The 13,702-nt window shown below is 35.0% G+C and overlaps 1 protein-coding gene across 1 annotated transcript in view; it reads left to right on the top strand.

The window, feature by feature from the left end:
• GRID2 (glutamate ionotropic receptor delta type subunit 2) overlaps positions 1-13,702 on the top strand; it is a 502,073-nt gene that overhangs the window by 91,893 nt on the left and 396,478 nt on the right. Inside the window, exon 3 of the mRNA XM_008707154.2 lies at positions 10,008-10,061. Within this exon, the coding sequence (XP_008705376.1) occupies positions 10,008-10,061 (54 nt within the window). The remainder of the gene's footprint in view (positions 1-10,007; positions 10,062-13,702) is intronic.

The following is a 13,702-nucleotide window of genomic DNA, read 5'->3' as shown; positions in this document are numbered from 1 at the left end:
GAAGTAAAAAGGAGAAAAGGATCATAAGTGATATCTGACAAGATGGTCTGTAAAAGCCATTTGAGAGGTCATGTGTTAGGTGGAAGGAAATCTGTTGTCCCATAGGTGGTAAATGGAGAGATGTGGAAAGCACAGACTATGTAAATAGCTATTGTTGCAGATTCCCTAAGAAGAAAGAAAGAAGAAAGAAAGAAAGAAAGAAAGAAAGAAAGAAAGAAAGAAAGAAAGAAAGAAAGAAAGAAAGAAGAAAAGAAGAAAAGAAAAATAAAGTAAAGAAAAGAAAAAAGAAAAGTAAAGTAAAAAGAAAGGGACTTAGAGCTCTACTGAAATGATTAGTCTCCTTTGGAGGAAACTCTTCCTGTTTTATTGCCAAGAGAGGGGAGGAGTGAAATTAAGACAGTGTTTATTCATTTGTAAAATGGGAAAAATAATAGCAACTACCTTCAAAGGGTATATTAGACCAAATGATGAACGGCATTAAAATGTTTAACAGTGTTTCTGGTAAGTAATACACACCCCCAAAATGTTAGCTGTTATTATTCAGAATTTTTTTTTTTTTTTGCTTTGTTTCTGATTTTAGAGGGGCAGGAACTTGAGGTCTTGAAACCATTCTACCTGTTGATCTTTATTCATTATTTATTTAAATAGGAGAAAGGTTACTTGTGAAGTTATTAGGGAGATGGGCTAGTGGAGCTGGCTGAAGGTTGAACTCTTCATTGCCATGGGGAATGGGAAGGAGCAAAACTGTCTATGTATACAGGTAGAAGAATCAATCACTAGTTAGAATTAAGTGTCCGGTGGGGTTGGAAGCCATGAATTTGCAGTGACTCTAAATCACCTGTTTGTGTGATCCATTTCTAGGAAAGGTGGAACAATGTAAACAGTATTCAGGGTAATTCTAATAATTTTGTAGAAATTGTGCAATTATAAACACTGACAGGCAGATAAGCATACATGTAAACAAGATTAGGAAAATAAAAATTATAATTTATCAAGAGGTTTAAGATCAATGAAAATTCTAAAATGTATCAGATGATTTTGAATATTCTTGCATTCTGTGATCATAGCATAGGTTCCTTTGTCAAACTCTGTAATTCTGTTCTACAAATGACATTTTGTTTGAGCAGTTAACAGTTGGTGCCTCAGTTTCAACTGACATTTTGTTACTAAACACAGTTCTAACACCATAAGGTGATTTGTCAGTGGTAAGAAAAAGTTGGTTTATATTTCACCATAGTGAAATAGCACAGACGGGAGAGTCAATTGCTTGAAATTCTGGAAAGTGTCCATGCTGTCAAGTCCAACACCATTGAAAACATTTTTTATAGTAGGCCACAAGGTATACTTTTTATGAAAGAAACTATCAAGAAATTTAGAAACCTCAGAAAGCTTGAAGGTCTTATTTCGATTCTATAAAATGTTCAAGGATCATACCTCCAATGAGCTTAAATATCCTGAGAATGACCAAAACAAGTCGTTTAAGAAGGTGACCATGGAAGTTCACATTTTGCATTCCTTAATTTTTCTTCTGGGTACTTTGTGTATCAAAACTAGTAAGACCTTTCGAATACATGTTTCCCCCTCCAAAGTCTTTGGAGTCTAGAATCATCAACATAGTATACCACTCTTGATATTCTAGAAAGCAGAGTCACTGTGAGATATTAGAAGGGTCCAAAGATAAGAGAAATATTGAACTAGGAATGTCTTTTAATGAGTAATAATCAGCATCCATATTGGCTTCATCAGTGATGAGCTGTTGATAACCCAAAATATGGCCAAGTTACACAAAGAAGAGTAGTGAACTGATTAACTGACTAACTGCAGAAATTAGATGCCTAATAGCCTTATTGCCGCAATAAGAATCATTGTACATTTTCTCTTCTAGAAGCTTTTGACCCTTCATCCTGTGGTGATAATCAAAAGTTCTGTTTTGAAGAGAGAGCAGGAACAGATAACTGTTTCTCTGATTAAGCAATAGTGGCGCTCTCTCTCTCTCTCTCTCTCTCTCTATGTGTATATATATATATAATGTTGATCAGTTAATCAGTATAGCAAGTTACATTCTAAAAAGAAGATGGGAATAAGACTCACTAAAAGAAAAACAAATTTTCTTATACCACTTCAAGGTAAAGGTCATGGAGCAGAATGGTGGGTAAAATTGCCTGCATTTCTCAAATATTTCTATGGTCAAGATCTCTTCATTCGAGAAAATGTGAATTGAGTCATTTTCTCATTATTTATTGATTAAAAATTAAATTCCATCCAGTGACTTCCTTTCAAGACAAGTTTATCAAATGGTTTAGTCCTAGGTGAGGTGGGATATCCACAGATACATAAACATGAGTTAGGGCTATAGAGTTGTCTAGTGAAAATCTGCCTTGTGCCTGGCAACAAATTTTACTGAAACCCTATTATATATCACTGATTATTCTAAGGGTATAGACCAATGATCAAAATGAAATTCCTAGCACTGTGAAGTTTATATCCCTAGTGCACGGAAAGAGGCAGTAAACTGTGTGTGTGTGTGTGTGTGTGTGTGTGTGTGTGTGTGTGTGTGCGCGCGCACCTCATGTGGGGTAAGTACATGGGGGAGCAGGGGTGGGTGATTACAGAAGTCCGGCCTGATGAAGTGATATTTATGCCCAGCCCCACAAGAAATGCCGAGGGCTGTGTGGCTATGCACATCTCTCCCCCTGGTGTGGGAGCAATTCAGGAAGCAAAGCCCGGGCAAAAGCAGGACTGTCCTGGAGGATCCACAGGAAAGCCAGTCAGGCTAAAGAAGAGGGAATAAGGGGGATAGAACACACAACACAGCTCTCACAGTCAGTTACATAACTAAACACGATTTAATTAAGTTTAGATAGTGGTTTGTTCAGAGTACTTGATGAGTGCGAGTTTGGGGGACAGTTCTTCCTGGGGTTAGGGAGGTAAGGGTTGGGAAAGGATTTGACATTTACTTCAGTCTGAGTTTTGAGAAACACTTTGTCAAGGGGAGAAGAAGATAGAAGATCAAAAGGAACCAAGAAACAAAAAAAAAGAACAAAGCAAAGCATGGAAGTTCACAGCGGTGAAAAGTCTGTATGTTGCATTTTGATGTGATCGATTGACTTCTCTGTGAGAAGCTTTTTTTCCCCTTTGCTTCAAGATAACAAGAAAGCCTTATTTCATAAATCCCAGCAATTAAGAGCCAATGTGTCCCCAAACCATCATTTTAAATCAAGATCAAAATCCAAGTAAAAACTTGTATTTATTTGTTTGCCAGTTACATTTGGGAATTAATTTACTCTGTCAAGGACCAGTTAGCTATTAAAAAAAATTTTTTTTTAATAGTTTAATGTAATTCCCTTTTTGCACCAAAGGTTACCATGTTAGAATGTAGTGAAACAGGCATGACAAAGGACTAATAGTCTCTCAACAACCGCTACTTTTCCTAATTGTTTTGGGATAAGTACTCTTTAATCACCACAGCAGAACATTTAAACAAAACCCAATGCAAACAAAAATTTAGAAAGAATTCGAACAGTTATACAGTTGTCCCCTGCACTGGAAATAATTGTCAAATCCTTCTTTATATCCTCTTCGGTCAAAGTATTGAAATCATGAATTGATTTTTAATCGTTGTTCAATCTCTGTTCAGTAATCTAGGACACAGGAAGGTGGGTCTATGTCCTAGGATGAACGCAGATTCTCTACTGTGTATGTGTGTGCATGTGCGTGTTAGTGTCCATCTTTCCATATTAAGAAGCATAGCAGGTAGCATACTTTTGGCCAGATCTCAGCGGTGGCATATTTCCATCTCCTGGGGGGTGTGGGAAGACCCAACTGCACAGCAGTAACAATAATTCTAGCATATCCGTTTATGAAATAACTTTGGCAGTAATGGCAAGAGGATTTGGATGAAAGTGTATTTGTGGTCTTCCAGCTGGAAGATCAGAGCAGAGATTCTAAAGCAAAAGGCACAGAGTGGGATGGCAGATAGTAGCTGCTTGGATAAGAACGGAAGAGAGTTGTGGACCCATGCTGAGCTCAAGGGGAAATGCAAACAAGACAGTCATTTCAGAATATCCTCGTGTTGCCCAGTATCAGCTCTAGGGCTTACTGATGCCATCTGCTGGATATATTTGGGATTTAAAAATGGAATCTACACAATACTCCAGTGTCTCCCTGTACTGTGGTTTGGGTGGTTCTAGTGAAAAGAAAAATGAAAAACAACCTATCTTAAAAAAAAAAAAAAAAAAAAGCAATGGAAGTGAATCCCAGGTTGACTGTACCTTAAGGAGACTGGGGTTTTGTATTTTCACTTCACATTTCGGAACATTATTTAATTGAATTTCTTTTAGCAGAATTTTGTGGTAGTGCAGTTTCATCATATATGATACGCAGGACACTGGATGTGGGGTTTGGACTGTAAATCCATTGATCTCTTACTAAGTATCTACTATATGCTATAAACTTTATATACAACATATTCCCTTTTTATACTTTATTGGAGGAGAGTATAATGGTTTGTTTTCGTTTAGTTTTTTGTTTAATTAGAAAGGGAAGAAAAAGATTAAAAGGAGAAAAGAACAAGTATCACTATTTGGCCAAAACTATTATGTATGCATTTGAATTTTACATAAAATATGGTAAGTTGACTTTCGTTTCTGTATTTTTTATTGTTTTATGGGAAATGTCCTCTGTTAAGTCACCCTCTCTGTAGGATTATTTTAAGACCATGATTTTAAAATTAGAAAATTCCTTGTGGTGCTTCCATAAAATTTTAGAACTTTTAGGAACGTGTGGCTAAATTAACATTGATTCTAGTCTACATTTCCCCAAAAGTACTGATCCCATAGGATTTATAGTGAGGAAAATTGGTTTCCCCACAGTCAGATCAATTTGGAATATGCCAGATTCCAATTACCTTCTCCTGGAATTCCATAAAGCATATAAATTAAAACGGAAGAGTTGGTACTTACTGAGAGTTTGCCATTGTTGCATTTAAGCTTCGCTATGATTTTCTTATGTAGGCACTAGTGTTAATCCTAGTTGCAAATGAGGAAACTGAGGCTTATACGGTTGATAGTTTGCTCAAAGTCACACTGTAAGAAAACGGAGGCATTGACTCATTTACTTTAGAGCTCACACTCATAGGTCTAAAGCCATATGTCCCCAAATATTATTCATATTAATATGAATTTTATATTAATTAATTTCAATATTGATATTAACCTGCTCAGAGCTTTGAGGAGTGATGCAGTAATGACATCTATTAATTTGGTTAACCTAGCATTTCTAAATCTACTTGGTATAGAATGCTTATGAATTTTAGTGGAAGTAGTATCCCACAGAATATAGTTCTAGAAATACTGATATAAGCTACAGTCTTGCTGTAGATGTGAAGCCAGAAGAGGAGTAGCTCTTAATATTTCTCCGGCCACTTGTTCCAGCATAACTGTTGGGGTCCTTCCCCAGGCATGTTTCCACCTGGCGATTTGGAATAGACAGGAATAGGAAGTAAACACCTGAAATCCTCACTGCTGCAGGTGCACAGAGCGCTGGAACCCTTTGCATAGACGTGTAATACTTAGTACATCCTGCAAAGGGAACAAGTTTAATTTAGTTAAGCCACAAGGTTGAGTGAAAAACAGCATGTTGCTGTTATTGTTTAGTCAATTAAATTGTCCTCTGTGCACGTAGAAACTGTTCCACATTTATTACCAGTGAGATACATGCTCTGGCAATTTCTTTGCTTCCGATTGTCTTATATTTAGCACATCTAAAGATCTGAGGACAAATGATGGAAGACATGGTGATAAATTGTCAGGCTTTTCTAAAGATTCAGAAGTTCTAAAGTTCCTGCCAGTGACAGATGGTCTGTCCTTACTCATCGCTTGTCTTCCTGACAGGGCTTGATTTTTTCCCCCTTTTTTGCTCAATTCCCTTAAAATAAGCTCAGCTTCCTGGGAGGCGGGCTAGTCTCATTTGTTGTAACTATGTTACCTTGTATCAGTGTTGAAGCAACTCTATGCACATGCGCCATGCTCCTTTACACGATTAATATACACGTGTCTAGTGATAAGAGAGAAGCATGCGGTAAGTAGGAGAGGAGCAGATTACCGAGGAAAATCCATATTTCCTTTCTATTATCCTGATAACCAAACATACAGGAGTCCGCATTGGATAGTTTTTTCCTTGCTGACTTGCCCAAGCTCAATGCTGACTTAATAGCTCCAGCATAAAATGAACTTTTGAGGAGTGTTTCTTGTCATTATGATAATAAAATATTTATTAATTTTTAGGATCCTCAGTATTTCATAACAATCTAAAATTCCTTGAAATTTTGGATTAAAAGATACAATTAGTGTTTACTAACTTGCTAGACATTTGTAAGAATCCACAGAATGAGAACGCACAACTATAACAACGATGTGCTCAGACATAAAATAGGTTCCCAGTGAAAAAAGGAAAAAACTCAATCAATTGCTCAATCCCTTTCACGGCTTCAAACATGTTTACTACTGAAAGAGGAGATGAGATACTTGGGTAAGGAAGATGGGGAAAGGAAATAGTTTTCCCTCTTTGAGTTCTCCTGTAACTGTGGAAATAAATATAAAGGTTTAAAAAATTCGAGGCTGTCTTACAATCACTTCTTAATCTTTTATCCTGAAGTAATTCAGTCCTTCAAGTTAGTAATGCCACTAGTCCCTGAGACTGAGACTGGAAGGGATTAATATTAATAAAAAATAGAAAAATTATCAGATGAATTGATTTGGCTTTACAATATCTAGCTGGCTTTTGTTATCCACACAGATAGCTGTGAATTTCTTTTTTATTTATATGTGTCTCTCCTAAGAATGTTGATTAGCTCAATGTGATAATATGTGGAAAAGCATAAACCACATTGTAATTCCTTTCGTTCTTTTAACTCTGCTGTAATTTTACCTTTCTGAAGGAGATACATATAGACACAAACACACACGCTGTACGTTAGTATAGGCATGGTAGTAGATTTTATTTTATCTGTACAATATACCTATTCTAGTCATTTAAGTGAAAGAACTCAAAGCCTGCCAGGTTTCCAAAGTCTAGGCTGTTCAACTGCCTGTCGTCTTTTTATGCCCCTTACTAGATGCTCCTTCGATTACAAAGATCAGTTACCTTTTTAATTGATGGCTTTTTCACAACACTTACTTTTAGTAACATTCAATTATTAAAAAATCGGAGAACTCATGCCAGCTCATTGTTTATGCATAAAGATGTTAACATAAACCTAAGGAAAGTATATTCCTCCTCAAATGATGAATGGAAGCATTAACATTTTGTGTACAACATAGCAATAAAAAAATTTCAAAGTTTCTTAATAACAGGGTGCCCCCTTAATACATGGATTTGAGTTGTGTATACGTATTTTGGTATGTAATTAAAGGGACAGACATGTCTACCTTTTCCTTCTTAAGTACCTTTCCGGTATAATTTGTTTTCCTTCCCCAAAGAATACTGAGCTCTTAAAAAAAGTCCTGAATATTCAACATTTGTGAAAAGGCCAACAAATATTGCATGGTTTTGAAACCATGCCTTTAGAAAATTACAGGACTTAAAATTACTCTCATGAGCTGTTTATTAAAATTTATTAAGGTTAGTAAAAGTTGCATAACTAAGATTAATAAAAATGCATTACATTAGATAAAATAGGCTAAATTACTCTAACAAGTAGACCCAAAATATAATGTGTCAAGTATTTCTGGGTTAGCACAATACCACATCAGGTAGTAGGGGAAGAATAGGGTCTGTTCCAAGAACTCAAGCTATTGTAGTAAATGATTTGTTTCCTTATCTGCAGTGATATTCTAATAGTCTTTTTCCTTGTTTCAAAATTATACTATGAAATGTCTTATGTATTCATACTCATGAGTGAAATTAAAGACAGGAGTGAAAGAAAATAATCTCCCTGCTGACCCTAAGCAGAGGAGGGTGGTAGGGTTAGGAAAAAAAAAAAAAAAATGTGGCCTTGATGAGATACTTGCCCTTCTCCTCTACTGAATACAAGACTGAGCCTGTACTTCTCTACTGTTTCATGCTTTTGCCTGAAAGTTTATTTCAGGTCAGAGTGTGAAAGATGAATAAGACTAATGGTCTAGACAAATTATCAGTAAGTTACCATTGTAACCTTTACCTTCTGCCTCTCTCATAAGTGCTGTTGTACAAGACAACTTTTCACTTAAAAGGTCCACAGGTTAATGAAGAGTTCTTAGATCCCGAATGGTGCCTAATCTGTCCAAATGATACAGATTATTGAAATGAAGACAATTTAACATAACTAAGTCATCTCCTCGCTTTACCTCTGATAATTGCTTTCAGTAGTTCTTTCAATCTATATTTTGGCTTTCATTTCTCTTTGAATTCTTGATGTTTCCGTATTTTGGTCATGCTTTTTTTAGTCATGGGCTTTAAAAAAATATATATATTTCTCTCTGTTTTACCTGGAGAACTACTTTCCTTAGATCAGAGTCTCTGCTTTGTATTTCTTTAAATTCTTATGGAGTTCCTGCTTATTGTCTAACACTTTTTATTGCTAATAAATTAGTGATGATTTGTCTAAGATTATTAAAGAAACATAATCATTAAATTAGAAATAAGTGCTGTCATTAATGGTATAAAGTGATTTCTAAAACTGAAAACTGCCAGAGATATATTTTCTGCATTGTTTCACATATAAATGGAAAATATATATATATTTCAAAAAATGATAATAATGATATAACTTAAAAATAAATAACATATCTTCACTTCTATGATAATGTATTAGCTATACACTTCAGTAAATTCATAGGACCAATGTGATACATATTCAAATAGTACAAAATTTATACCAAAATTAAAAGAAAAAACAAAGATTCTGAAAGTAACTATATCCTTTCAAAACATTATATCATACAAGACATATATTTCCAATTGTATTTCTTATGACTCAGTGCATCTTTCAACAGTCATTTCTCAGTTGGACAAAGAATAACCAGCAAAACACAATCACCATATTATAACCACTCCTTGATAGTTATTAGAAAGCATCTTCACTTAAAACCCAATCTTTGGGCATTATTGCTGAAAATATGAGAATAATCTTTTACAAAACAGTCTCAACTATTATATGCCTGTATGCCCCATGGCATGAATCATAAGAACATACCTTAAAATATGTACAAGATTGGATAGAACTGAAAGTGATACAAAAGCTACCCCTACTATATGCACTCACACCCACACACTCCACACACGTGTGTGTTCCCCAGCTTACTTTTTAGCCCAAGCCAAGAATCATTTAGAATCAATTTATTCAAAGTTAGTCAAGATTGCCACCTATATATTGTTTGCTTTTCCTTTTGCATGAATTGTTTGTGTTTATGTAGTTAGCAAGCTAAAAGCTATTGAAGTTACCCACCCATAACTTAATGATAATATAATGTTTATTGCTTTTAGTTTTTACATTTAAATAATTTTACAACTGGATCTTCTTCGAGAACACAGCACAAAGTGTTTCAGAACACAGGGCAGTTTACTTTAAGAAAATAGCAAGCATATACACAGGGAAAGAGCAGAAGATAAGAATGTTAAGTTAGAGCCAGATTGTGGAGGGATATGTACTTAGATAATAGAAAGCCATCAAAGTTTATTTGGAATAGGAAATGTGATTTGAACCATACTCCCAGTTAAATCACTATGTGGTATTATTTATTTTTTTAATTGAAACCTGTTTTTCTAGGCTTGTGATGAATTTTATTTTCAAACTTAATTATCAAGTCTACAGTGCATCTGCATGTCGAATACAAATGCTTCTATGGTGTTCAGCTAACAGTTTTCCATCTTTAATTTAATAACAAAGATCTTTCTAACATGTGATATGGCTTGTTCTTTTGTTTTGTTTTGTTTTGTTTTGTTTTTTGCCATTTTCAAGTATATTCATTTGGTTTGGTTTGTTTTTCACTATTAATGCTGACTGATAGCTGGTTTGTTTTCTGTTCTAGGTTGTGGAGACTAATTTGGTTGCTTTTGACTGTCACTGGATCATTATAAATGAGGTAACAGCAACTAAACCTTATTGTCAATCCTGGGTCCTGTTTTCTTTTAGTCAGTCACTACATTTCCTATGGCCTTGGAATCCTAAGAGGAAAAAGAACACAAAGTAAACTTTCCGCTTCCTGACTGGATGCTAAGTAAAAATAGAATAAGGAGTTTTAAAAAATTATAAATGGCTTAGTATGAATAAAATAAATGGAGATTGTCTTCCCACTGAGTATCTTTTAGTCTTTTCCGTTGGCATACACTGACTACTTCGGGAAATCATCTTTATACAAAGTACAGTCCTTCTTTGTAAGCAAAGTGAATTCCTCCCAGTGGAGTACTTGTGTTCCATTTATATTTTAATGTTGTTTCTAGAACTTTTATATCCACCTCCCTTACACGAGGATTAAATAGTTCAGCATATGAATATGAATAAAGAAGAATAGATATTTTTTCCTTTCATGATGAAATACAACTATTTGAAAATCCATCAAGTTGTCAAATGCCTTATGAAAGTTTATTGATTTTTGTAAAGACAATACATAAGATTACAGATATATTACAATATAAGAACTCTGAAATAGATCATTCCATTGGCACCTGCCAGCTGGAATTGGAAAGGACAATGAGCAGTCAGTCACAGACAAATAATGAGATCATACGAATTTGTCCTCAACAAGACCTAGTATTCGTATCATATCTATTAGTTATGAATAGAAAGAATGTATTATTTATCTGTTAGTTGTGTTACTATGAATGTATAGTATAATCACCCTGTGTCATTTGTACAGTAAGTATAATAACATTTACTTTATAAACTCATTATAAAAATTAAATGAGATATTACCAAATACTCTTAACATGCTGACAAAAGATATTCAATAAATGCTACTACAATAATGATTATATTAAAGTTCACAGAGCAGTTTCTCACATGTTAATGTGTTGAGTACTAAACATTCTATGTAGCTTTGAGGGAATGAGTTTCATAGAGGGTAAATGATTTTACACAGAAAAATAAAAATTGTGTCTTCAAGTTGTGTCTTCTACACATTGATAGAATTTTAGCACCATTCTTTTTTTTAGAAATAATTAACATATTACACAATATTAGTTTTAGGTGTGTAACACAAAGATTATATGTGTGTGTGTGTGTGTATATATATATATATATTTACATATATATGTATACACTTAAAAATGATCACCACAATTAGTTATCATATGTAGCCATACAAAGTTAGTCTTTTTTTCTTGTGAAGAGAACTTTTAAGAATATTCTCTTAGCAGCTTTCAGATATGCAATACAATATTACTGACTGTAGTCACCATGCTGTACATTACACCCCCATGATTTATTTATTTAATAACTAGAAGTTTGTATTTCTTAATCCCCTTCACCCATTTCCCCCATCTTAATCCTCTGGCACCCACCAATATGTTCTCTGCATCTATTAGTTTTTCTTGGTTTTGTTTGTTCATTTCTTTTGTTTTTAAGATTCCGCATGGAAGTGAAATCATAAGGCGTTTGTCTTTCTCTGTCTTACTTCACTTAGCGTAATACCCTTACGGTTTATTCATGTTGTTGTGAATGGCAAGATTTCAATCTCTTTTAAAGCTGAGTAGTATTCCATTCCGTGTGTGTGTGTGTGTGTGTGTGTGTGTGTCTGTGTGTCTGTCCATATATCCATTGATGGACACGTAGGTTGTTTCTATATTTTGACTACTGTAAATAATGCTGCAATAAAATGGGAGGGGTGCTTATACTTTTTTGAATTAGTGATTTTGTTTTCGTTGAATACACACCCAGGAAAAGAATTTTTGGATCATATGGTATTTTTTTTTAAATTTTTTGAGGAAACACCATACTGTTTTCCATAGAGGCTGTACCAATATACATTCCTACGAACACTGTACAAAGTTTCCCTTTTCTCCACATCCTCCCCAGTACTTATCATTTCTTATCTTCTTGATCATATCCATTCTAACAGGTGTGAGGTGGTCTCTCATTGTGATTTTGATTTGCATTTCACTGATGATTAATGATAATGAGCATTTTATCATGTGCTTGTTGGCCATCTATATGTCTGCTGTGGAAAAAAAAATGTTCAGATCCTCTGCCCATTTTTAGTTTTTTTTTTTGTTTGTTTGTTTGTTTGTTTTTGCTATTGAGATGTATTAGTTCTTTATATATTTTCGGGGTTTTTGTTTCAAGATTCATTTATTTACGTTAGAGAGAGATAAGGAGCACGAGTGGGGGGAGGGGCAGAGGGAGAGAATCTTCAAGCAGACTCCCCACTGAGTGTGGAGACAGACATAGGGCTCCATCTCATGACCCATGAGATATCATGACCTGAGCTGAAAGCAAGAATCTGACACTTAACTGACTGAGCCACCCAGGTGCCCCTCTTTACATATTTTGGATATTAACCCCTTATCAGATATATGATTGGCAAATACCTCCTCCCATTCAAAAGGTTGCTTTTTCATTTTATTGATGGTTTCCTTCACTGTGCAGACGTTTTGTTTGTTTTGTTTTTAGTTTGAAGTAGTCCTAACTTGTTTATTTTTTGCTTTTGTTGCCCTAGCCTTTGGAGTCAAATCCAAAAAGTCATGGCCAAGACTTTTATGTCTAAAAGCTTAACCACCTTGTTTTCTTATAGGACCTTTATGGTTTCAGGTCTTACATTCAAATCTTTAGTCCATTTTAAGTTAATTCTTGTGCATGGTGTAAGATTCTAATGCAAGTTGGTACAGCCACTTTGGAAACAGTGTGGAGGTCCCTTAAAAAGTTAAAAATTAAGCTACCCTATGATCCAGCAATTTTACTACTGGGTATTTACCCCAAAGATACAGACGTACTGAAGAGAAGGGCCATATGCAGCCCAATGTTCATAGCAGCATTGTCCACAATAGCTAAATTGTGGAAGCAGCCGAGATGCCTTTCAACAGATGACTGGATTAAGAAGATGTGGTCCACATATACGATGGAATATTACTCAGCCATCAGAAAGAACGATTATACAACATTTGCTGCAACATGGATGGGACTGGAGGAGATTATGCTAAGTGAAATAAGCCAAGCAGAGAAAGACAATTATCATATGTTTTCACTCATTTAGGGAACATAATAAATAGGAAGATCGGTAGGAGAAGGAAAGGAAGAATGAAGGAGGGGTGAACGGAAGGAGGAATGAACCATGAGAGACTGTGGACTCTGGGAAACAAACTGAGGGCTTCAGAGGGGAGGGGTGGGGGTTGCGATAGGCTGGTGATTATTTATAGTTTCTAGAATATAGATCCTTTATGTCTCTGGTTAAGTTAATTCCGAGATAACATATGATTTTTGGTGCTATTGTAAATGGAATGGATTCCCTAATTTCTCTTTCTTCAGTCTCATTATTCGTGTATAGAAATACAACTGATTTCTGAGCATTGGTTTTGTATCCTGCCACATTACTGAATAGCTCTATAAGTTCTAGTAGTTTGGGGGTGGAGTCTTTTGGGTTTTCTGTACAGAGTATCATGTCATCTGCAAAGAGAGACAGTTTGACTTCTTTGCTGATTTGGATACCTTTTACCCATTTTTGTTGTCTGATTGCTGTTGCAAGGACTTCTAGTACTATGTTGAATAATAATGGTGAGAGTGGGCATCCTT

The sequence above is a fragment of the Ursus maritimus genome, unplaced genomic scaffold (genome assembly GCF_017311325.1).
Source record: "Ursus maritimus isolate PB19 unplaced genomic scaffold, ASM1731132v1 scaffold_8, whole genome shotgun sequence".
Lineage (NCBI taxonomy): Eukaryota > Metazoa > Chordata > Mammalia > Carnivora > Ursidae > Ursus > Ursus maritimus.
The sequence above is the reverse complement of the archived record's forward strand: the minus strand, read 5'-3'. Positions and strand labels throughout refer to the sequence as shown.